The sequence below is a fragment of the Panulirus ornatus genome, chromosome 1 (genome assembly GCF_036320965.1).
Source record: "Panulirus ornatus isolate Po-2019 chromosome 1, ASM3632096v1, whole genome shotgun sequence".
NCBI classification, from domain to species: Eukaryota; Metazoa; Arthropoda; class Malacostraca; order Decapoda; family Palinuridae; genus Panulirus; species Panulirus ornatus.
In genome coordinates, this window is record NC_092224.1 from 8,715,741 (window position 1) to 8,743,384 (window position 27,644).

General features: G+C 40.9%; 2 protein-coding genes across 2 annotated transcripts in view; one reads left to right on the forward strand and one right to left on the reverse strand.

The window, feature by feature from the left end:
* The first annotated feature begins 289 nt into the window (after positions 1–289).
* Positions 290–16,749, forward strand: LOC139755338 (uncharacterized). Its single transcript, XM_071673535.1, is given in 3 exon segments — positions 290–697; positions 15,488–15,809; positions 15,812–16,749. Coding segments are annotated over 3 exon segments (1,359 nt in total). The 5' UTR covers positions 290–443; the 3' UTR covers positions 16,595–16,749.
* Positions 16,750–19,297: 2,548 nt separating this feature from the next.
* Positions 19,298–27,644, reverse strand: part of LOC139755260 (condensin complex subunit 1-like) — a 549,693-nt gene continuing 541,346 nt past the window's right edge. Inside the window, exon 29 of the mRNA XM_071673408.1 lies at positions 19,298–23,150. Coding sequence (XP_071529509.1) covers positions 23,119–23,150 — 32 coding nt within the window. The 3' untranslated portion in view covers positions 19,298–23,118. The remainder of the gene's footprint in view (positions 23,151–27,644) is intronic.

Consider the following 27,644-nt stretch of genomic DNA (forward strand, 5'->3'; position numbering starts at 1 on the left):
ATAAGATAATGAATGTATTATTGACATAATTTTGTTGGTTAGTTTGGAAAACCTGAAAAGGAATGCCATGTTGGCAGTGATGTCACCAGGTGATGCCAGATTGTAAAGATATTTAAATTTAAAGTCAAATTGTTGTCATCATACTTTTGATCATTCAAATACCTATTAATCGAAGAGAATTGACATTCCTAGGGTGCTGAGATAGTACAAACTGTGACATAGTAAGTGGTTTAAAACTTGAAATAGTGATATTTTAGGCAAGACTCCATCGGTCAACCAATCAGCTTCTAACACACCAGCACTTGGTGCAGTAGGCGCAAAGACACAGCGAGAGGAGGATGTAGCGAAGATTACTGAAGGTATCGAAGAAAGTCACCCATTACCCTTCGTCGGGAGTGGAGCTCAAAAGTGTCTGGAAGGTGAATTGAACGCACACAGTCAGGATGACAGCAGCCAAAACGATTGTGATAACATTACCGAGGCACCTGAGCCCCAGCGGGAAGGTGATGGTTCCCGCAGCTCCCACGTCCGTCACCACTGATATCGCAGCCCAACAGCACTCACCTGTTTTGGCTGGGGGTTTTTTACAAGTCATTAAGGACGAACCTGCAGACAGGTTGTTGGACGTATCGAACAACCCCCCAAGGAAGAGGCAGAGGCTTGACCACTTATCTATGGAGGAGAAGGTTATGAGGAGGTTGGTAACCAGATGGAATGTGTCCAGATTATCGATCAGACTCTCATATATTTTTGGGTGTGGCTGCAACTGCCAGGTGAACAAGTTGGGTGCTTGTAAATTTGCAATTTGTAAGAGTATTTTGAGTATGAAGGGTGGGTAAATTTTAGGGGCTCCATGTGTCAAACTCATGGAAGTAAAGGAAACTGGAAGTTATGTTCAAAAATTCCACTAGGGCGTTGAGGGAGGAGGAAGTAGGCTAAAAATAAGTCTAATGAAAAATAAGGGTAGATCTAAACATATGCCACCCAGTGTGTACAGTACTAGCCCAAGAAATGTAAATGAAGTGGCAAACCTGGTGTTTTACACTCCTGAGGTTAATTTGTGCTTGAGGCAAAGAGAACTAGGTAAAAATTATGTTTTAAAATTTGCATGGAAAACTGTAGTAAGTATCAAGTGGCATCTGTCCAGTAACGTGACTAGGCATGTGTTACCCTTACATCTTGCAGTGCTCTCTTTTCATTTTATATGCATGCTTCTGTTGTGGATTCTCACTCACCCTTATTTGCCATTATTTTCAGCCCCTACGTCTTGTCCTTCTGCTCTCCTTGCACATCTACCAGTTACATTCTCCCTATCCCTGTGAGCAATGCTTATATGCTTCTCTTTTCTCTCTAGCAACCCGAGTTCTTCATCCCACCATTTACAACCCTCTGTCCAGGAAGCCCACCTCCCACCTTCATGCTATGCACATCTTTTGTGCAAGTATACACTGCCTCCTCAAATACTTCCCATTCCTCATCTTTGCCCTTGCTTCATTTACTCTCACCTTTTGCCATTCCACACTTCACCATTCATGGTATCTCTTCTCAGAAATGTCTTTTCCAAAGTTATTCACATTCACTAACTTCTTGCTCTTATAATTTCCTCTTTTCCGAGAGCTCTGGTAAACCTTCATCCTTGCCTCTGGTGAGAAATTTTAAGACTTCCCACCAGCTGTGTCCCTCAGCACATTTACAGTGAAAACTATCATTGCATGCCTATCAGTTAGTACATAATGAAATAATACTCTCAACATCATTTCTAGTTACGCATATATACTTATGTATGTCCCTCTTTTTAAACCAAATATCCCAGTCATTGTACCTTTTTCAGCACTGCTTCGTAAGATGTTCTCCCCTTTTCATTCACACAAGTGGATCCCTAGTGCCTCCCAATTATAACCTCAAGTACCACATTACTCTCATTCAAATCTATCTTCAGAAATATTCATCTCCTTGCTTCAAAGTTGTTCATCCATTGTTTCACCTCCCAAAATGCTTTTCTTCCTTACTCCTTGTTTCTTGGTGCATAGGCTTTCATAATCATCCACTTATGTAATCCACTTCAATTTTTACACGTTTGTTTGGAGCTCTCATTTCTGTACTCGTTCACATATTCCCACAGCTCCTCCAGTAGTTCTACCCCTTCCTTATGTCTTGTCCTCACTTTAACCTCTGATATTACCCGAGAGAGATTCCCACACCATTCATCCCCCTTTCTCTTGTTTGTTTCACTTAGAGCTGGAACATTCAAGTTCCTGTCCTTATTCATGCTAAAGTACTTGTTTCTCCTGTCTTCCTATCCTGGTTTGGAGCTCTCATTTCTGTACTCGTATACTTATTCCCACAGCTCCTCCAGCAGAAGTTCTACCCCTTCCTTATCTCTTGTCCTCACTTTAACCTCTGATATTACCCGAGAGAGATTCCCACACCATTCATCCCCCTTTCTCTAGTTTGTTTCACTTAGAGCTGGAACATTCAAGTTCAAGTCCTTATTCATGCTAAAGTACCTGTTTCTCCCGTCTTCCTATCCTGGTTACATCCACACACATTCAATCCTATTTATAGCAGATATTGAAGAGGATGAGCATCCCACTTGGCTCCTTTTGTTCCACCTCTAAGAAATTGTAATACAAGGAGGAGAGGGTTCAAGTTCCCTGTTCTCTCATAAATCACCTGCAACACAGGAACATGTGAGAAGTATGTTTTTCTCCTGTATCCAAAGGGATACACTTCCTTCTTAATTTTACCCAATTTATTTTCTCATAGTACAATCCAGTTATTTCCTTGAATTAAATGGATTCCATTATCAAGAAGGCTAACCCCTTTCTCCTTTATTTTTTCTTTCTCTGCTGTTGTGTACTCTTTGGTACAAAATATTACACTTTGTTTACATGTGAGTTTTGTCTGCACATTCCTGCATTGTTGGAGTTGCAGTCTCATATACAGTCTAAGAATTGCATTTCTTTTCTAGTTGCCATGTTATCTGCATATGTATACATACATACTTTTTCACCTTAAGGCACTCCTGTTTAGTTCAGACATCCTTGGGCCTGATTAGACTCCTTTTTTTTTTTTTTGTCTCGGAAACTTTTTTAATTCCTTTTTTTCAAGTGTATTTGCATGCTTGAGTACCTTGTAGCTATACATATCCATATCAAATTTTACCCTGAGTGGCCTTCCCTGATGGTGTGTTGAATGTATATCCCCATTCTAATTTATTTAATTTACACTTGCTTCTGTTAAATCCATTGTCTGATTTAATTTCTGGACCTGCTTTTCTGAGGCAACTCCTCCATTCTTGTTTGGCAGATCTTCCTCCAGCTGAAAGACCATTACGGACTTACACGTGGCTACCTGCTCCTGTATGGCTTCTCTTATCTGTATGATGATCCATCTCTCTAGTATCTCTTGCAGTGTTCATTTTTATTTCATACCATTTCTATAAGTTATAGTTTGGATGTGCTGGGTATTGGGGAAACCGATATCCTGTGACAAGGTGTATGGAGTGAAAATGGAAATCATGAATGCAGTTTAGGAGAGACTGGACTGGTATGTACAGGAATGTATGAAAATCATCAAGGAAGAGGGAAAGAAGGATGTCCGATTGTGTTATCACTGAGAGTATGGGAGGATGTTACAAAGCATGGATGGAATGTATCAAGAATAGTATGAGTGAAGGGAAAGATTGAAATTGTGAAGAATGCTTGGGTATATGTGCCTGTGAATAAAATGACTTTGCAAGGTAAGGAGGAAATGAAGCATTTTTGAAGAAATTTGAATGACTGTATAAATGATTTTTAAGAGAGAAACTTGGTTGGAATGGGTGATATGAATGTGAAGGTGGGATGAGAAATGGGATGAAATAGTTGGTAAATAGGGAGTGCCAGGAGTAAATGAGAATGGAAGTTACCTTGAAGTTTGTGCTGAGCAGGATTTATTCCATGCTGACTCCTTTTTCTGCACCATGTGATGCACAGGTATACATGAATGTGAAATGTTGGAAGAGAAGAACAGAAGTGTTTGATTGACTGTATCAGTGAATGAAAGGTTGTGAAAGATTTTAAGAAGAATCTTTGGAGAGACTGACCATTTTGCAGTTCTTGTGGGGATGGGATTAAGAAGTGGATGGAGGCATGATGTAAGATGAATCAGAAAGAATGCAATGAGTATGAAAAAAGGAACACTGAAAGTTAAGAAAGAACTTCAGTAAATAGGAATGCAGACATGTGAATGAGGTGTTTTGAGATATTTAGAGATAGGCAGTTAAAGGTTGTAGAATTAGCAGATAGATTCAAGGTTGTGAGATTAAAGATTCCTTCACAGAGTAGAAATACATGCCTTTAGATGGCCAGTGAGCTGTACTGTGAAGGGAGGATATTAAGAAGCGAGTCCATATCATGGCATAATTTCTAGAAAAGGCTTGTGTTGAGAGCATTTTTTTTTCACAAAGTTTATTATCTATAATGGTATTCATAATTTCTAAGATTGCCATGGGTAGTGTTTTAGATGTAAGAGCTTGCCTGTGAAGATATTTAGCAGTTAGAGATTTTTTGTAGAATTCTTACACTGTGAATGTGTCATAAATAGAAGGCCATTAAAAGGGGTGGGAGTTGGGGGCTGGAAATCCTCCCCTCTAGTTTTACTTAAACAAAAAGAGGATAGGGAGGTAATGCAAAAGTTTTGGAGAGAAGGGTGTGTATGCGCAGTCTGTTGGGGACGAGAGATTCTGGGAAGTTGGTCAGTTGTTGTTTGCCGATGATACAGCACTAATGGCTGATTCGAGTGAGAAATTGCCGAAGTTGGTGACAGTTTGGAAAAGGGTGTTAAAGGAGAAAGTTGAGAGTAAATGTGAATAAAAGGAAGGTTAGTATTTGGTTCAGCAAGGTTGAGGGCCAAGTTAGTTAGGATGTAAGTTTGAATGAAGAATAGATTAAGTGAAGTGTGTTAGATATCTTGTAGTGGATTTGGCAGCAAATGGAACCATAGAAGCAGAAGTGAGTCATAGGGTGGGGTAGGGGGCAAAGGTTCTGCAAGGGATGAAGAATGAGTGGAAATAGAGAATGTTATCTCAGAACATCAGAATGGGAAGGAGCAGAGTGTTTTTAGAAGTGGTAGAGATATGTGGATCAGGTGATTACTTTGAAGAATATATGTGAGCATTACTTGGAAAAACAGATGGATCTCTACATAGTATTTATGGATTTTGGAGAGGGCATATGACAGGGTTGATACGAGATGCTTTGTATGTCTTAAGAATGTATGGTGTGGGAGGTAAGCAGCTAGAAGCAGTGAGAAATTTTTATCAAGGGTGTAAGGCATGAGCATGAAGAGAGGAGAGTGATTGGATCCCAGTGAAAGGCTGTGTGCGGCAGGGGTGTGTGATGTCCCCAGGGTTGTTTAATTTGTTTATGGGTGGGGTGGTTAGGGAGGTAAATGCACGAGTTCAGAGAGAGGGGGTGAGTATACTATTCAGTCTTAGGGATGAAAGGGTATGGGAAGTGAGTTTTTTGTTGTTTGCCAATGATACAGCACTGTTGGCTGATTTGAGTGAGAAATTGCAGAAGTTGGTGACTGAGTCGGAAAAAGTGTGTGAAAGTTGAGAGTAAATGTGAATAAGAGCAAGGTTATTAGGTTCAGTAGGATTGACGGACAAGTTAGTTGGGATGTAAGTTTGAATGGAGAAAAGTTGGAGGAAGTGTTTTCGATATTTGGGAGTGGACTTAGCAGAGAATGGAACCATGGAAGGGGAAGTGAGTCATAGGTTGGGGGAGGTGATGAAGGTTCTGGGAGCGATGGAGAACGTGGAGCAAGAATGGGTATGTTTGGAGGAAGTGTATTCAATATTTGGGAGTGGACTTCGCAGAGAATGGAATCATGGAAGAGGAAGTGAGTCATAAGGTTGGGGGAGGTGGTGAAGGTTCTGGGAGCGATGGAGATTATGTGGAAATAGAGAATGTCATCCCAGAGAGCAAGAATGGGTATGTTTGAAGGAATAGTAGTATGAACAACATTTTATGGTTGAGACATGGGTTATAGGGTTATATGGAGGAGGTTGGATTTGTTGGAAATGTGGTGCGAGTTGATTTGATTGAGTAATGAGAGGGTAAGAAAGGTGTGTGAGTAGAAAAGCATGTGTTGAAATGGTTTGGACATATGAAGTGAATGAGTGAGGAAAGGTTGACAAAGATGATATATTTGTCAGAGGTTGAGGTGGAAGGATGGAATGAAAAAAAAAAAATTTGAGTGATCAGGGCCTGACAATGCAGGAGGGTGAGGTGAGAGGTGTGCAAGGAATAGAGTGAATTGGAATGATGTGGTATACCTGGGTCGACTTGCTGGCAGTGGATTGAAACAGGGCATGTGAAACGTTTGGGGTAAACCATGGAAAGGTCTGAATGTGGATAGGGAGTTGTGCTTTAAGTGCATTACACATGACAGCTAGAGACAGTGAATGTGGCCTTTTTTGCCTGTTTTCTTGGCGCTATCTCACTGACACAGGGGGTGGTAATGGTGTTTCCTTTGGGGTGGGTGTTATGTATATGAACATCCATGTGTGTGTATTTTATGTATGGATGGTTCATTCTTTGTCTTTTCAGGCACTACCTCGCTGAAGCAGGAAACAACATTCAGTTGTATTATAAATAATAATATGTATAAGTATGTGTGTGTGTGTTTTATCGAGGATGTAAGGCATGTGTACGTGTAGGAAGAGAGGAAAGTGATTGGTTCTCAGTGAATGTAGGTTTGCGGCAGGGGTGTGTGATGTCTCCATAGTTTAATTTGTTTATGGATGGGGTTGTTAATGAGGTGAATGCAAGAGTTTTGGAAAGAGGGGCAAGTATAAAGTCTGTTGGGGATGAGAGAGCTTGGGAAGTGAGTCAGTTGTTGTTCGCTGATGATACAGCGCTGGTGGCTGATTCATGTGAAAAACTGCAGAAGCTGGTGACTGAGTTTGGTAAAGTGTGTGAAAGAAGAAAGTTAAGAGTAAATGTGAATAAGAGCAAGGTTATTAGGTACAGTAGGGTTGAGGGTCAAGTCAATTGGGAGGTAAGTTTGAATGGAGAAAAACTGGAGGAAGTAAAGTGTTTTAGATAACTGGGAGTGGATCTGGCAGCGGATGGAACCATGGAAGCGGAAGTGGATCATAGGGTGGGGGAGGGGGCGAAAATCCTGGGAGCCTTGAAGAATGTGTGGAAGTCGAGAACATTATCTTGGAAAGCAAAAATGGGTATGTTTGAAGGAATAGTGGTTCCAACAATGTTGTATGGTTGCGAGGCGTGGGCTATGGATAGAGTTGTGCGCAGGGGGATGGATGTGCTAGAAATGAGATGTTTGAGGACAGTGTGTGGTGTGAGGTGGTTTGATTGAGTAAGTAACGTAAGGGTAAGAGAGATGTGTGGAAATAAAAAGAGCGTGGTTGAGAGAGCAGAAGAGGGTGTTTTGAAATGGTTTGGGCACATGGAGAGAATGAGTGAGGAAAGATTGACCAAGAGGATATATGTGTCGGAGGTGGAGGGAACGAGGAGAAGTGGGAGACCAAATTGGAGGTGGAAAGATGGAGTGAAAAAGATTTTGTGTGATCGGGGCCTGAACATGCAGGAGGGTGAAAGGAGGGCAAGGAATAGAGTGAATTGGATCAATGTGGTATACCGGGGTTGATGTGCTGTCAGTGCATTGAATCAGGGCATGTGAAGCGTCTGGGGTAAACCATGGAAAGCTGTGTAGGTATGTATATTTGGGTGTGTGGACGTATGTATATACAAGTGTATGGGGGTGGGTTGGGCCATTTCTTTCATCTGTTTCCCTGTGCTACCTCGCAGACGCGGGAGACCGACAAAGCAAAATATATATATATATATATATATATATTTTTTTTTTTTTTTTTTTTTTTTTATACTTTGTCGCTGTCTCCCGCGTTTGCGAGGTAGCGCAAGGAAACAGACGAAAGAAATGGCCCAACCCCCCCCCCCCCCATACACATGTACATACACACGTCCAGACACGCAAATATACATACCTACACAGCTTTCCATGGTTTACCCCAGACGCTTCACATGCCTTGCTTCAATCCACTGACAGCACGTCAACCCCTGTATACCACATGACTCCAATTCACTCTATTTCTTGCCCTCCTTTCACCCTCCTGCATGTTCAGGCCCCGATCACACAAAATCTTTTTCACTCCATCTTTCCACCTCCAATTTGGTCTCCCTCTTCTCCTCGTTCCCTCCACCTCCGACACATATATCCTCTTGGTCAATCTCTCCTCACTCATTCTCTCCATGTGCCCAAACCATTTCAAAACACCCTCTTCTGCTCTCTCGACCACGCTCTTTTTATTTCCACACATCTCTCTTACCCTTACGTTACTTACTCGATCAAACCACCTCACACCACACATTGTCCTCAAACATCTCATTTCCAGCACATCCATCCTCCTGCGCACATCTCTATCCATAGCCCACGCCTCGCAACCATACAGCATTGTTGGAACCACTATTCCCTCAAACATACCCATTTTGCTTTCCGAGATAATGTTCTCGACTTCCACACATTTTTCAAGGCTCCCAAATTTTCGCCCCCTCCCCCACCCTATGATCCACTTCCGCTTCCATGGTTCCATCCGCTGACAGATCCACTCCCAGATATCTAAAACACTTCACTTCCTCCAGTTTTTCTCCATTCAAACTCACCTCCCAATTGACTTGACCCTCACCCCTACTGTACCTAATAACCTTGCTCTTATTCACATTTACTCTCAACTTTCTTCTTCCACACACTTTACCAAACTCAGTCACCAGCTTCTGCAGTTTCTCACATGAATCAGCCACCAGCGCTGTATCATCAGCGAACAACAATTGACTCACTTCCCAAGCTCTCTCATCCCCAACAGACTTCATACTTGCCCCTCTTTCCAGGACTCTTGCATTTACCTCCTTACAACCCCATCCATAAACAAATTAAACAACCATGGAGACATCACACACCCCTGCCGCAAACCTACATTCACTGAGAACCAATCACTTTCCTCTCTTCCTACACGTACACATGCCTTACATCCTCGATAAAAACTTTTCACTGCTTCTAACAACTTGCCTCCCACACCATATATTCTTAATACCTTCCACAGAGCATCTCTATCAACTCTATCATATGCCTTCTCCAGATCCATAAATGCTACATACAAATCCATTTGCTTTTCTAAGTATTTCTCACATACATTCTTCAAAGCAAACACCTGATCCACACATCCTCTACCACTTCTGAAACCGCACTGCTCTTCCCCAATCTGATGCTCTGTACATGCCTTCACCCTCTCAATCAATACCCTCCCATATAATTTACCAGGAATACTCAACAAACTTATACCTCTGTAATTTGAGCACTCACTCTTATCCCCTTTGCCTTTGTACAATGGCACTATGCACGCATTCCGCCAATCCTCAGGCACCTCACCATGAGTCATACATACATTAAATAACCTTACCAACCAGTCAACAATACAGTCACCCCCTTTCTTAATAAATTCCACTGCAATACCATCCAAACCTGCTGCCTTGCCGGCTTTCATCTTCCGCAAAGCTTTTACTACCTCTTCTCTGTTTATCAAATCATTTTCCCTAACCCTCTCACTTTGCACACCACCTCGACCAAAACACCCTATATCTGCCACTCTGTCATCAGACACATTCAACAAACCTTCAAAATACTCATTCCATCTCCTTCTCACATCACCGCTACTTGTTATCACCTCCCCATTTACGCCCTTCACTGAAGTTCCCATTTGCTCCCTTGTCTTACGCACCCTATTTACCTCCTTCCGGAACATCTTTTTATTCTCCCTAAAATTTACTGATAGTCTCTCACCCCAACTCTCATTTGCCCTTTTTTTCACCTCTTGCACCTTTCTCTTGACCTCCTGTCTCTTTCTTTTATACTTCTCCCACTCAATTGCATTTTTTCCCTGCAAAAATCGTCCAAATGCCTCTCTCTTCTCTTTCACTAATACTCTTACTTCTTCATCCCACCACTCACTACCCTTTCTAAACAGCCCACCTCCCACTCTTCTCATGCCACAAGCATCTTTTGCGCAATCCATCACTGATTCCCTAAATACATCCCATTCCTCCCCGACTCCCCTTACTTCCATTGTTCTCACCTTTTTCCATTCTGTACACAGTCTCTCCTGGTACTTCCCCACACAGGTCTCCTTCCCAAGCTCACTTACTCTCACCACCTTCTTCACCCCAACATTCACTCCTCTTTTCTGAAAACCCATACTAATCTTCACCTTAGCCTCCACAAGATAATGATCAGACATCCCTCCAGTTGCACCTCTCAGCACATTAACATCCAAAAGTCTCTCTTTCGCACGCCTGTCAATTAACACGTAATCCAATAACGCTCTCTGGCCATCTCTCCTACTTACATAAGTATACTTATGTATATCTCGCTTTTTAAACCAGGTATTCCCAATCATCAGTCCTTTTTCAGCACATAAATCTACAAGCTCTTCACCATTTCCATTTACAACACTGAACACCCCATGCATACCAATTATTCCCTCAACTGCCACATTACTCACCTTTGCATTCAAATCACCCATCACTATAACCCGGTCTCGTGCATCAAAACCGCTAACACACTCATTTAGCTGCTCCCAAAACACTTGCCTCTCATGATCTTTCTTCTCATGCCCAGGTGCATATGCACCAATAATCACCCACCTCTCTCCATCAACTTTCAATTTTACCCATATTAATCGAGAATTTACTTTCTTACATTCTATCACATACTCCCACAACTCCTGTTTCAGGAGTATTGCTACTCCTTCCCTTGCTCTTGTCCTCTCACTAACCCCTGACTTCACTCCCCAGACATTTCCAAACCACTCTTCCCCTTTACCCTTGAGCTTCGTTTCACTCAGAGCCAAAACATCCAGGTTCCTTTCCTCAAACATACTACCTATCTCTCCTTTTTTCACATCTTGGTTACATCCACACACATTTAGGCACCCCACTCTGAGCCTTCGAGGAGGATGATCACTCCCCGCGTGACTCCTTCTTCTGTTTCCCATTTTAGAAAGTTAATACAAGGGGATAGGGGAGAAAGAATACTTCCCACGTATTCCCTGCGTGTCGTAGAAGGCGACTAAAAGGGGAGGGAGCGGGTGGCTGGAAATCCTCCCCTTTCTTGTTTTTTTTTTTAATTTTCCAAAAGAAGGAACAGAGAAGGGGGTCAGGTGAGGATATTCCCTCTAAGGCCCAGTTCTCTGTTCTTAACGCTACCTCGCTAACACGGGAAATGGCAAATAGTATGGAAAAAAAATATATATATATATATATATATATATATATATATATATATATATATATATATATATATATATTTTGCCGCTGTCTCCCGCGTTTGCGAGGTATCACAAGGAAACAGACGAAAGAAATGGCCCAACCCCCCCCCCCATACACATGTATATACATACGTCCACACACGCAAATATACATACCTACACAGATTTCCATGGTTTACCCCAGACGCTTCACATGCCTTGATTCAATCCACTGACAGCACGTCAACCCCGGTATACCACATCGCTCCAATTCACTCTATTCCTTGCCCTCCTTTCACCCTCCTGCATGTTCAGGCCCCGATCACACAAAATCTTTTTCACTCCATCTTTCCACCTCCAATTTGGTCTCCCTCTTCTCCTCGTTCCCTCCACCTCCGACACATATATCCTCTTGGTCAATCTTTCCTCACTCATTCTCTCCATGTGCCCAAACCATTTCAAAACACCCTCTCTGCTCTCTCAACCACGCTCTTTTTATTTCCACACATCTCTCTTACCCTTACGTTACTTACTCGATCAAACCACCTCACACCACACATTGTCCTCAAACATCTCATTTCCAGCACATCCATCCTCCTGCGCACAACTCTATCCATAGTCCACGCCTCGCAACCATACAACATTGTTGGAACCACTATTCCTTCGAACATACCCATTTTGCTTTCCGAGATAATGTTCTCGACTTCCACACATTCTTCAAGGCTCCCAGAATTTTCGCCCCCTCCCCACCCTATGATCCACTTCCGCTTCCATGGTTCCATCCGCTGCCAGATCCACTCCCAGATATCTAAAACACTTCACTTCCTCCAGTTTTTCTCCATTCAAACTCACCTCCCAATTGACTTGACCCTCAACCCTACTGTACCTAATAACCTTGCTCTTATTCACATTTACTCTTAACTTTCTTCTTTCACACACTTTACCAAACTCAGTCACCAGTTTCTGCAGTTTCTCACATGAATCAGCCACTAGCGCTGTATCATCAGCGAACAACAACTGACTCACTTCCCAAGCTCTCTCATCCCCAACAGACTTCATACTTGCCCCTCTTTCCAAAACTCTTGCATTCACCTCCCTAACAACCCCATCCATAAACAAATTAAACAACCATGGAGACATCACACACCCCTGCCGCAAACCTCCATTCACTGAGAACCAATCACTTTCCTCTCTTCCTACACGTACACATGCCTTACATCCTCGATAAAAACTTTTCACTGCTTCTAACAACTTGCCTCCCACACCATATATTCTTAATACCTTCCACAGAGCATCTCTATCAACTCTTATCATATGCCTTCTCCAGATCCATAAATGCTACATACAAATCCATTTGCTTTTCTAAGTATTTCTCACATACATTCTTCAAAGCAAACACCTGATCCACACATCCTCTACCACTTCTGAAACCACACTGCTCTTCCCCAATCTGATGCTCTGTACCTGCCTTCACCCTCTCAATCAATACCCTCCCATATAATTTACCAGGAATACTCAACAAACTTATACCTCTGTAATTTGAGCACTCACTCTTATCCCCTTTGCCTTTGTACAATGGCACTATGCACGCATTCCGCCAATCCTCAGGCACCTCACCATGAGTCATACATACATTAAATAACCTTACCAACCAGTCAACAATACAGTCACCCCCTTTTTTAATAAATTCCACTGCAATACCATCCAAACCTGCTGCTTTGCCGGCTTTCATCTTCCGCAAAGCTTTTACTACCTCTTCTCTGTTTACCAAATCATTTTCCCTAACCCTCTCACTTTGCACACCACCTCGACCCAAACACCCTATATCTGCCACTCTGTCATCAGACACATTCAACAAACCTTCAAAATACTCATTCCATCTCCTCGCATCACCACTACTTGTTATCACCTCCCCATTTACGCTCTTCACTGAAGTTCCCATTTGCTCCCTTGTCTTACGCACCCTATTTACCTCCTTCCAGAACATCTTTTTATTCTCCCTAAAATTTACTGATAGTCTCTCACCCCAACTTTCATTTGCCCTTTTTTTCACCTCTTGCACCTTTCTCTTGACCTCCTGTCTCTTTCTTTTATACTTCTCCCACTCAATTGCATTTTTTCCCTGCAAAAATCGTCCAAATGCCTCTCTCTTCTCTTTCACTAATACTCTTACTTCTTCATCCCACCACTCACTACCCTTTCTAAACAGCCCACCTCCCACTCTTCTCATGCCACAAGCATCTTTTGCGCAATCCATCACTGATTCCCTAAATACATCCCATTCCTCCCCCACTCCCCTTACTTCCATTGTTCTCACCTTTTTCCATTCTGTACACAGTCTCTCCTGATACTTCCTCACACAGGTCTCCTTCCCAAGCTCACTTACTCTCACCACCTTCTTCACCCCAACATTCACTCTTCTTTTCTGAAAACCCATACTAATCTTCACCTTAGCCTCCACAAGATAATGATCAGACATCCCTCCAGTTGCACCTCTCAGCACATTGACATCCAAAAGTCTCTCTTTCGCACGCCTGTCAATTAACACGTAATCCAATAACGCTCTCTGGCCATCTCTCCTACTTACATAAGTATACTTATGTATATCTCGCTTTTTAAACCAGGTATTCCCAATCATCAGTCCTTTTTCAGCACATAAATCTACAAGCTCCTCACCATTTCCATTTACAACACTGAACACCCCATGCACACCAATTATTCCCTCAACTGCCACATTACTCACCTTTGCATTCAAATCACCCATCACTATGACCCGGTCTCGTGCATCAAAACCGCTAACACACTCATTTAGCTGCTCCCAAAACACTTGCCTCTCATGATCTTTCTTCTCATGCCCAGGTGCATATGCACCAATAATCCTGCGTTTGCGAGGTAGCGCAAGGAAACAGACGAAAGAAATGGCCCAACCCACCCCCATACACCCCCATACGTCCACACACGCAAATATACATACCTGCACAGCTTTCCATGGTTTACCCCAGACGCTTCTCATGCCTTGATTCAATCCACTGACAGCACGTCAACCCCGGTATACCACATCGCTCCAATTCACTCTATTCCTTGCCCTCCTTTCACCCTCCTGCATGTTTAGGCCCCGATCACACAAAATCTTTTTCACTCCATCTTTCCACCTCCAATTTGGTCTCACTCATTCTCTCCATGTGCCCGAACCATTTCAAAACACCCTCTTCTGCTCTCTCAACCACGCTCTTTTTATTTCCACACATCTCTCTTACCCTTACGTTACTTACTCAATCAAACCACCTCACACCACATATTGTCCTCAAACATCTCATTTCCAGCACATCCATCCTCCTGCGCACAACTCTATCCATAGCCCACGTCTCGCAACCATACAACATTGTTGGAACCACTATTCCTTCAAACATACCCATTTTTGCTTTCCGAGATAATGTTCTCGACTTCCACACATTCTTCAAGGCTCCCAGAATTTTCGCCCCCTCCCCCACCCTATGATCCACTTCCGCTTCCATGGTTCCATCCGCTGCCAGATCCACTCCCAGATATCTAAAACACTTCACTTCCTCCAGTTTTTCTCCATTCAAACTCACCTCCCAATTGACTTGACCCTCAACCCTACTGTACCTAATAACCTTGCTCTTATTCACATTTACTCTTAACTTTCTTCTTTCACACACTTTACCAAACTCAGTCACCAGCTTCTGCAGTTTCTCACATGAATCAGCCACCAGTGCTGTATCATCAGCGAACAATAACTGATTCACTTCCCAAGCTCTCTCATCCCCAACAGACTTCATACTTGCCCCTCTTTCCAAAACTCTTGCATTCACCTCCCTAACAACCCCATCCATAAACAAATTAAACAACCATGGAGACATATATATATATATGTGTATAAATGAGTGGATGGGTCTTTGTTTCCTGGTGCTACCTCGCTTAATGCGGGAAATGGTGATCAAGTGTGATGATGATATATAAATATATATAATGTACTGGGATCATATATGTCTATAGTGTCGCATGATTGTGCAAAATGTTAATTACTTAAAATCCAATTTTGCATGTGATCTTAAATAGTTGTACCTTTTTTTGTATTGGATGTACTTTTGAAAATGGAGATATTTCTAGATAATCTCATAATTATGTCTTCTTCAGGAAACTTAAGAATAGAGTGGCAGCGCAGACAGCTCGTGACAGGAAAAAGCTGCGTATGGACCAGCTGGAAGTACAACTGGCAGAGCTGAATGATCATGTCTCTAAATTAACACACCTTACTTCTGTTCTTATGGAGGAAAATGAACGTCTTGAAGAAGAAAATTCGTCTTTGCAAAAAAAGTTGGCCACGTGTACTTGTGAACAGAGGAATGGTAGTAATAACAGCAGTAGCTTGAAACATGAGACCAGTAGCAGTGAACCACAAAGCACAGAAGTGTTGGAGGGAGTCATGGTCCCTGTCAGTGCCCCGAGTGTTGGATCAGCAGTGTCCTTTCCCCTGCAGCGGGCATTCGGAGCACTGGCAGTAATGAGGATCATGGTGCTCTCTACACTCTGCTTCCAGTGGATAACCACAGCTGCGTTAGCTCTCACAATGAACAAAACAGTGCACATCTGGTCGATGAGCAGTCAAGCATCACTACAGAGCAAGCAACAAACACAACTCAAACTAGTGAACAAGAGTCCAGTTGGCATCAAATGGTGGGGTCCACAGCAGCAGATGTGGAACCCAAGTGGGAAGTAGCAGACCATGATTACATTAAAGGATATCAGGCAAAAGAGAGCGTGAATGAAAGACTTACACCTGCTGAAGAAGACCTTATTACACAGTTGACGAGTGCATTAGATGAAGTTCCTAGCCCAGATGTTACGCAGGTGTCATCAGATGGTGTGACAATATCTATTGATGACCTTGCAGTTCAAACTGAAGCTTTAGGTACCCCAGACATTTTGAAAGATTTTCTTGATTTTGAAATGACTGCAAACATCCCGAATGATCATGATGCTCAATTTATGCTAGATACACAATCTTTAAAAGAACCAAGGCACCTTGTTACAGCCAGAGCACCATCGCCTATTAGCAAGGAACAGATCTTAGATTTCCTTCAAGACAAAGTAACCAGTGCTAGTCCTGAGTCAGTTGTAGGCTCCGAGTCTGGTTATGAATCTGTTCTATCACCTCGATCCCTAGGATCACCAGAAGAATTGGACCATAACATAGACATTGACATGGATTCATTTACAGAGTTGTTTCCTTCATTATTGTAAAATCTGATATAGAATACACTCGCTGCACAAAGTACCTGGGATATAATTTTATATACATATGTTAATTGATCATGTGTGATAAGGTTTGTAAGTAGTAGGTTTAAGTAATAGTTTTAGCCTTGTTTGTGTGATATCTAGTAAAGGTGAATATATTATCTTATTTTTTTTATCCCTTTTATTCTCTCTCTATCTATCTAATATATATATATATATATATATATATATATATATATATATATATATATATATATATATATATATATATATATATATATATATATTTTGCTGTTGTTGCTGTCTCCTGTGTTAACAAGGTAGCACAAGGAAACAGACGAAAGAATGGCCCAACCCACCCACATACACATGTATATACATAATGTCCACACATGCAAATATACATACTTATACATCTCAACTTATATATACACACAGGCCCATAGCCTAGCAGATAGCATTCCCACCTCTTTCACAGGGGTCCCGGGTTCAATCCTAGCTGTTGGAGGTTTATATTATATATATATACTTATCCCTGAGATAGGGGAGAATGAATACTTCCCGCGTATTCCCTTCATGTCGTAGAAGGCGACTAAAATGGGAGGGAGCGGGTGGCTGGAAATCCTCCCCCCCCCTTTTTTTTTTTTTTTTTAATTTTCCAAAAGAAGGAACAGAGAAGGGGGCCAGGTGAAAGACGAAGCTAGGACGCCATTTGGTAAATGTGATTGTTGACATATGTTTTAGACAATCATGTTTACCAAATGGCGTCCTAGCTTTGTCTCTTTGATGTGTATCAACTGACTTTTATTTCTCTCTTGTATCTTCCCTGATGTGATTATTACACGAAAGTGCACTTGGGAACTTATCGTGTTTCATTTTCCCCGTGGACTCGTAGGAATATCTTGAACACGCACAAAATTGTGATCCTTTCCAATATATATATATATATATATATATATATGTGTGTGTGTATATCCCTGGGGATAGGGGAGAAAGAATACTTCCCACGTGTTCCCTGCGTGTCGTAGAAGGCGACTAAAAGGGGAGGGAGCGTATGGCTGGAAATCCTCCCCTCTTTTTTTTTTTTTTTTTTTTTTTTTTTTTTCTCCAAAGGAAGGAACAGAGAAGGGGGCCTGGTGAGGATATTCCCTCAAAGGCCCAGTCCTCTGTTCTTAACGCTACCTCGCTAATGCGGGAAATGGCGAATAGTATGAAAGAAAAAAAGAATATATATATATATATATATATATATATATATATGGGAGGAAAGTGATTGTTCTCAGTGAATGTAGGTTTGTGGCAGGGGTGTGTGATGTCTCCATGGTTGTTTAATTTGTTTATGGATGGGGTTGTTAGGGAGGTGAATGCAAGAGTTTTGGAAAGAGGGGCAAGTATGCAGTCTGTTGGGGATGAGAGAGCTTGGGAAGTGAGTCAGTTGTTGTTCGCTGGTGGCTGATTCATGCGAGAAACTGCAGAAGCTGGTGACTGAGTTTGGTAAAGTGTGTGAAAGAAGAAAGTTAAGAGTAAATGTGAATAAGAGCAAGGTTGTTAGGTACAGTAGGGTTGAGGGTCAAGTCAGTTGGTAGGTAAGAGTGAATGGAGAAAAACTGGAGGAAGTAAAGTGTTTTAGATATCTGGGAGTGGATCTGGCAGTGGATGGAACCATAGAAGCGGAAGTGAATCATAGGGTGAGGGAGGGGGCGAAAATCCTGGGAGCCTTGAAGAATGTGTGGAAGTCGAGAAGATTATCTCGGAAAGCAAAAATGGCTATGTTTGAAGGAATAGGGGTTCCAACAATGTTGTTGCGAGGCGTGGGCTATGGATAGAGTTGTACGCAGGAGGGTGGATGTGCTGGAAATGAGATATTTGAGGACAATATGTGGTGTGAGGTGGTTTGATTGAGTAAGTAATGTAAGGGTAAGAGAGATGTGTGGAAATAAGAAGAGCGTGGTTGAGAGAGCAGAAGAGGGTTTTGAAATGGTTTGGGCACATGGAGAGAATGAGTGAGGAAAGATTGACCAAGAGGTTATGTGTGTCGCAGGTGGAGGGAACGAGAAGTGGGAGACCAAATTGGAGGTGGAAAGATGGAGTGAAAAAGATTTTGAGTGATCGGGGCCTGAACATGCAGGAGGGTGAAAGGCGGGCAAGGAATAGAGTGAATTGGATCAATGTGGTATACCGGGGTCGACATGCTGTCAGTGGATTGAATCAGGGCATGTGAAGTGTCTAGGGTAAACCAATGAAAGTTCTGTGGGGCCTCTATGTGGAAAGGGAGCTGTGGTTTCGGGCATTATTGCATGACGGCTAGAGACTGCGTGTGAATGAATGGGGCCTTTGTTGTCTTTTCCTAGCGCTACCTCACACACGAGGGGGGGGGAGGGGGATGTTATTCCATGTGTGGCGAGGTGGCGATGGGAATGAATAAAGGCAGACAGTGTGAATTGTGTGCATGTGTATATATGTATATGTCTGTGTGTGTATATATATATATATATATATATGTGTACATTGAGATGTATGGGTATGTATATTTGCGTGTGGGGATGTGTATGTATATACATGTGTATGAGGGTGGGTTGGGCCATTTCTTTCGTCCGTTTCCTTGCGCTACCTCGTAAACGCGGGAGACAGTGACTAAGCAAAATAAAAACAGAAAAATATATATGGTAGCATGGAAAATCTTCGGGAATGCATTATTAAAGTCCAACATAAATTGGTATGTTTATTGATTACAGTGTCCTTTTCGAACAAAGTTAAATGGGTGTATGCACATGCTGTTTTGTTAGGAATAATTAAAAAGAATGATTTGCTTTAGCATCTGCAGTAGATGGTAAGTTAAGACTGCAAAATTTTCCTTAAAGAAAATCAAATGGTACTACAGAGGCACTTACATTTAAGAAAAACATTTCAATTTCCTTTGAAAAATACATAAAAAAATTATTTTTTAATATAAGCATACTTGAGATTTCCTTATTCATTTCACCTATATGAAGAAAAAACTGGTACCACAATATATAATGAAGTACTACATAATGTTCTAAAACATTACATCTAATGCAAGTATAAAGGTAGAACAAAAAACTGCATGCAATATCATGCATTGCATGTTGTAGGAGTACCAGACTTTTCCATTCAACTAGTTTTTCTGTCTTCTAGATGTTTAGGCTTGTTATACTTTTATATATAAACAGACAATAATTCCACATAGAATGGTCAAAGTAATTTAGCTATTTAAATTTTCTTGAATTTGCACTTTTTGAATTCTCATTGGATTTTATTTCTGCAAATTCGGAGCAAGACGCAATACATTAAATGGATGAACAGCATTACTTTAATCATGTGTAAAAGGATCACTAGAAGTACATTTTGTTCCATTGATTCTTAACACTTGGAAAAACCTGCACTGTTTAGTGGCAGATGGATTCCCTATATTTATATAACGAAAATACTTCCACAAAGAATGCTTAAGTGTAAGTTAGCTATTTCAATTTTCTTGAATTTGCAATTTTTGACCACTGGACTACATTTTTGCAATTCAGATCAGGACTTTGAATACTTAAAATGGATGAGCAGCGTTGCTTTAATCATGTTTCAAAAGATCTTTAGGAGAGCATTTTGTTCCATTGATTCTTCACTCTTGAAAAACCTGCATTGCTAGTGGCAGCACATATAAATGATGAAGTACTGGAGATGGAATGATTTAAACAGTTCAAAAAGCTTAATCCTCTTCTCGGCAACAGATATTGCTGACCAGCAACACTGATGCACCAGACTTTGCTGACACCAATTAAGTGATAACAGATCTGATATTACTGTACTAATTTTAGAAATGCAAATATTGCTTTTCACTTATGATTTTTCTGCAAGTGGACTTCATCCAGATCTAACTTTCTAAATTAAAAGGTTTGCAAATGTGATGAAGAGAATCCATATTCTGGACACTGCAGAATACTATACATAGCCATCTTTAAGAAAAAAAGCTGTTAGTGGGTCATGAGCATTAAAATATGTAGCTATAAAACTGGTTTCACTTCTATTTGTGAAATCATTTTTGGCTACAAAATACTTCATTCTACTTTCCTTATGTGAAAAATTCATTGCACATAAAAACATTTACCTCTGATGATGAATTTGAAGTGTATATTGGCACCATGTCATGAAGCAACAAATTACCAAATTAGCTTTTACAACTGTATCATCAACCTTAAAAAAAAATATGATCTGAAGTTGAACTTCTAGCACACCTTTGATGGAAATTATCAATATTTGATCATATGCTGAACCTATAACAATCCTCATGGCCTACTAGTTGGGAACCACTGTTTTTGATATTCAGAGCATCTGAAATAAAGCAAACAAATTTCATGTAGTATCATTGCAAAATGCCACTGCCTATACAGATACAATACATTTTCAGTGTAGTTGAGTGGCTACAGATGTGAGAGGTGGTTTGATCAAGTAAGTAATGAAAGGGTAAGGGGTGTGGAAATAAGAAGTGTGGTTGAGAGAGCAAAAGAGGGAAGATTGACAGAGGACATATGTGTCAGGGGTGGAGGGCAGGAGACCAAACTGGCAGTGAAAGGCTGGAGTGAAAAAGATTTTGAGCGATCAGGGCCCGAACATACAGGTGGGTGAGAGGCATGCAAAGAACAGAGTGAATTGGAACGATGTGGTATACTGAGGTAGATGTGTGTCAATGGACTGAACCAGAACATGTGAAGCATGTGGGGTAAACCATGGAAAGGTCTGTGGTTTCGATGCATTACACATGACAACTAGAGAATGAATAAATGTGGCCTTTTTGTCTGTATTCCTGGAACTCCCTCGCTAAAGCAAGGGATAGAGATGCTGTTTTCCTGTGGTGGGGTAGCGACAGGAATGAATAAAGGCAAGCAAGTATAAACATGTACATTTGTATGTAGGTAATGTCTGTATATGTGTAGGTATATCTTTCTTTCTTTCATACTATTCACCATTTCCCGTGTTAGCGAGGTAGCGTTAAGAACAGAGGACTGGGCCTTTGAGGGAATATCCTCACCTGACCCCCTTCTCTGTTCCTTCTTTTGGAAAATTAAAAAAAAAACGAGGCGAGGATTTCCAGCCTCCCTGCTCCCTCCCCTTTTAGTTGCCTTCTACGACACGCAGGGAATATGTGGGAAGTATTCTTTTTCCCCTATGAATATGTTGATATGTATATATGAGTATGTGGGCGTTTATGTATACATATATATGTACATGAGTGGACGGGCCATTCTTCGTCTGTTTCCTGGCTCTACCTTGCAGATGTGAGAAATGGCAATTATATATAATAAGTAATGAGATATATATATATATATATATATATATATATATATATATATATTTGTATTATTTTTTATTATACTTTGTCACTGTCTCCTGCATTAGCGAGGTAGCACAAGGAAACATACGAAAGAATGCCCTGGTTCAGTCCATTGCCAGCACATCAACCCAAGTATACCACCTTGTTCAAATTCACTTTATTTCGTGCATACCTTTTACGCTACTGGATGTTCAAGCCCCAATCACTCAAAATCTTTTTCACTCCAACCTGCCACCTCCAATTTTGTCTCCCTGTTCTCCTACTTCTGTCCCCTTCTAACACATCCACTACTGCTCTCTCAACCACACTCTTCCTATAATCAAACATATCTTACCCTTTCATTACTTACTCAATTAAGCCACCTCACACCACATATTGAGTACAAATATTTAATTTCCAACACATCCACCATTTTACACACCGAACCATCTACAGCGCATACCTTACACCCATATAATAATGCTGGATCTACTATTCCTTCAAACATATCCAATTCAGTGCTCCCAAAAACTTTGCCCCCTACCCCAACCTACGACTCACTTCTCCTTCCATGGTTCCAATTGCTGCCATTTCCATTCCCAGATACCTAATACACTTCACTTCCTCCAATTTTTCTTCATACAAACTCACACTCCAATAAACCTGTCCCTCATCCCTGCTGAACCAAATAACCTGGCTTTTATTTGTATTCACTTTCTCTTATCACACTCTTCTAAACTCAGTCACCAACTTCTGCAGTTTCTCACTCAAAAGTGCCACCAGTGTTGTGCATATATTACCAGCCTCCACCTGGATGAGGTTACACCATGAGTGAAGTCACCTTTGGTAAGGCTGTAGTGTCAATTGATGAGATAGAGCACAGTCTTGTCAAAGAAATTTTTGAATGTAGTGCAGCCTTGAGCTGCAGGAGTCCCCAAGAAAAGGGTCCTGGGGTGGAAGCAGGAATTTTTCAGGGAGGGGTCCTGGCATAATTTTTTTTAAGTTAGAACATTCAGCATGACAAAAGTTCTTTTATTTTTTGTTGATAATCTTGCAGAATGGGAGTGATCTTGAAGTTGGTGGCTGAAGTGCAGTAATACTTGCAGCTTAAGTTCATGTGTTCTCATCAAACTACTTTTTCTTGAATTTGTATCAATTGAAATCCTTAGTGCATTTCTGACTTTTGGTGTTTTTGAGCAACTTTGCTTGATTACCTCCTTGACGATCTTCTTAGTGGGATTCCTGTTGGATGTAAGAAAAAAAACATTAATGTGAGACATTTGTTGAAAGAATTTGATGTTTATTTCTAAGATCAAACATTGCCTTAAATGAATAAGAAAATCACAATTATAATTATATAGCTCACACTGACTTTCAACATGGATACAAATATCCATTGCTAAAGTACTTGCACATCAATAACCTGAGTGCAGTGCAACATTTACTACATTCACATCGCAATGTCACGCATAACCTTGCCAAAATTCCTCAACTACTGCATACTTTCAAACTTCTACCACCTACAATATTCCTTACATATGCAAGTATATTCAAGTTTCAATTGTTCTTCCACTTCATCTCTAGTCTCCTTACATCTATGTTTATTTATTAAATTCTTTTTAAATTCTCGTTTCTATTTGATTCAAACTACTCAACAATCAGCTTTTTGCTTTATAAATTTCAGGTGTTGAAATTCAACTTGGAATGCCTTTTTCAATTCAACATGTTGATTTTCTTCCTCTCTAAAATTAATAGTACATCTGTGATGATTAAACTATATAATTCAGTTTCAGATTGCCAGTCGCATGACACAGGGTAAATGGGCTACACCGCTAAGCTATCATGATCGCAGCCACAAATTAATTGTAAATTTTCAGAAAAACTATTTATGTTGAAGATTTAGTACTTGCCTACCATTCCAGTGATATTTTAACCACTGTTCTATTTTGACAAATAATTTCTAACAATGCAGTACACATTTTTCTTCACTGAACATTTTGGATGTAACGGTTACTTCCAGTCAACAAAAAGCTAATAATGACTAAGTGCAACAGTCGTTTTAAGTCTACCTCTGACAAAATAATACTTCCCTTTACCCCAGCACTCTCTTCTTTTCTCTTAATTATGAAGTGAAAACCAGAACCTGGTGAGCACTGCAATCTCCAGATACCTGCAGTAAATAAAATGTAAACACACTGCATGCACTTACAACCCATGCAGTCACCATGTAAACAGAGTTTGGAGTCTATGCATCTTTCTCTGCATATTCACTACAAATAAGAAGAGTTTCGGATATCAAATCATACATAATGCGTTCTGTACATATTTACTGTGTATAATTCTGTTCCAGAAAAGATATGATAATTTAATGTTTTGATGAGAGATAAGAGGTGGAATCCATCACTTTAACCCTAATGGGAAGGGACATGTATCAGTGGCACTTTTGACCTACCAAAGGTTAACTATCAATCTGAAGTAGCCCCAGTCTGGATAACTGAATTTTGCCCAATTGGACATGATGTCTTAACACAAAACTATTGACTTCCAGAGGGCTTAATAGTGAGAGAGGGAATATATTACATATCTTTACCTCCATAGACTGCCATCCATCACCACGATTTCCTTCTACCAATCAGAACTCATAATGACATAAAAGTAGACCTGTACTTACCAATGTGAATGTCATAAAGCAAGTAATATCATATCTAAGCAAGTAAAAAACTTAGTTTCTCTTAGTTATGTCAACCACCACATTACTGTTAATCAATGCATTAAATATTCATCACTTAATGTTCAACTAATCACCATTAAATGCATAACGTATGTCAACTGCAATATTGCTGTCAATCAATGTATAACTTCATCACTTCATGTTCACTAATCACCACTAAATGTGTAACTTGTAAACCATAGACTTTACTTTGTAAGATTTCTTATATATCTGCCACCTTGACAATGTAGATGTACCTAATTTATATGCTGATCCAAACCACAGGAGTATCTAGCTCAATCATGTTCAATGCACTGAAACCACAGACCTCTATCCACAACCAGGCTCCACATATCATTCCCTGGTTTCCACTGGCTGCTTCACTGACAGCATGTCACCCTCCTTATAACACATCGTTCCAATTACGCTATCCTGTGCACACCCTTCACCCTCCAGAATGTTCAGACCCTGAGCACACAACATTTTTCATTCCATCCTTCCACCTCCACTTCAGACACATATATCCTCTTAAACAACCTCTCCACATTCATTCCCTCAACTCAGCAAACACTCTTCAGCTTTCTCTCATCACTCTTCTTATTACTACACCTGTCTCTTACTCTTTTATTACTTAACTGAAAACCACTTCATACCACATACTATCCTCAAACTTTTCAGTCCCTCCTCTATATATACTCATCTATAACCCTTGCCTCACAATTATACATACTCAATGGGACAACTATACCTTCAAACATAGCCATTTTTGCCAACCACTTTTGACCCTCACTCATCGTATAACTCACTTCCACTTCCATGGTTCCATTCATTGCCTTGTCCATTCCCTAGTATCTAAAATGCTTAACTTCCTCCAAATTTTCCTTAATCAAATGCACACTCCAACTAACCTATCCCTCTACCATGCTAAACCTAATAAACTTCCTTTATTCACATTTACTTTCAACTTCCTTCTCTCACACTCTCCTGAAGTTTCTCACCTGAGTCTGCCACCAAGAATCAACAACTGACTCACTTACACCCCCCAATACTCGCCTCCTCCAAGACCCCTGTAATTACCTTCCTCAACACCCCATCCATAAAGATATTAAACACCCATGGTTATTTCACTAAACCCTACTGCAAACCAACCTTTACCTGGGCACCACTCACACTACCCTGTTCCCACTCATACATACACCTTAACTTGATAAAATCTCACTGCTTCTGGTAGCTTTCTTCCCATACCAAATTTTCGTAAGCCTTTCCACAAGGAATTTCCATCAACCTTATCATATGCCACTTAAAAATCCTGTTTCTCTTAAGTATTTCTCACACATTTTTTAACACAAAACACCAGATCCACACATCCTATACCACTCCTAAAACCACATTGTTCCTTTCTAGTGTGATGCTCTGTGCATGCCTTCTTCACCCTCTCAATTACCACTCTCCCATACAACTTCTCAAGTACACTCAAATAAATATACCTATTTAGTCTGAACACTCACAATGTTCCCCTTGCCTTTAATATAATGGCACTATACAAGCATTCTGCCAATCCACAGTCTTCTCACCATGATCCATCCATACAATGAAAATCCTAATTAACCAATCAACAACATAGCCACCCCCTTTCTAAAGAAATTCAACTGCAGTACCATCCACTCAGGGTGCCTTACCACCTTTCCACTTACACAAGGACTCATCACCTCTCTCTTCACCAAGCCACTTTCTATGACCCTCTCACTTTGCATACCACCCCAACCCAAACACCCTACATCTGCCAATGTAACATCAAACACATTAGACAGGTTTTCAACATAATTACACTATCTATTCACCTCAGCACACCCTATTAACACTTCCCCTTTTGTCCCTTTCACCAATGTTCCCACTTGTTCTCTTGTTTTCCTCACACTATTAACCTCTTTCCAAAACATCTTATTCTCCCTCAAGTTTACTGATACTTGCTTACCCCAACACATATTTGCCCTCTTTTTTTTAACTCCTGCACCTTCCTTTTGACTCCCTGTCACTTTCTCCTGTACATTCCCAATTGTGAGTACTGCCCATAAACTTCTCTTTCACAAGCAACTATAATTTGTCATTCCACCACCTCCCACCTGCCACATTTCTCTTGCACATGCCAGCACAGCTTCCCTAAATGACTCCCATTCCTAACCTGCTACCCTAGCTTCATGTACTTTCACCTTTTGTCATCATACACTCAATCTTTCCCAATTGTGAGTACTGCCCATAAACTTCTCTTTCACAAGCAACTATACTTTGTCATTCCACCACCTCCCACCTGCCACACATTTCTCTTACACATGCCAGCACAGCTTCCCTAAATGACTCCCATTCCTCACCTGCTACCCTAGCTTCATGTACTCTCACCTTTTGTCATCATACACTCAATCTTTCTAGGTATTTCTTCACACAAGTCTCTTTTCCAAGCTCACTTATTTTCACTACCCTTTTTCCACTCACACAGTTCTTTTCTGTACACCTCTATAAATCTTCACTCTCACCTCCACCAGGTAATGGGCTAGACACCTTACCAGCTGCCCCTATCAGCACAATCACATCCAGGAGTCCCCCATTTGCATGACCATCAATTAGTATGGAATACAGCAATGCCCTCTTACCATCTTTTCTACTCACATATGTATACTTGTGTATGCCCCTCTGTGTAAACCTGTATACCCAATTATGAACCCTTCAGCATACAACTCCACAAGCTGTTTGCCATTTCCATCAACCTTACTGTATACACCATGCCACATTACTCACCTTTGCAACTGAATCACCCATCACTAATACCCAGTGTCTTACATCAGAACTATTAACACACCCTCTCAGCTGCTCCCAAAACATCTGCCTCTCATCATCCCTCTTCTAATTGGTCGGTGCATAATTACTAATAATCACCCATCTTTTACAATCCACTTTCATTTTTACCCACATTATTGTGGTACTCACAACCTTATACTCTTTCACACACCCACAACTACTTTTGCCCTTAC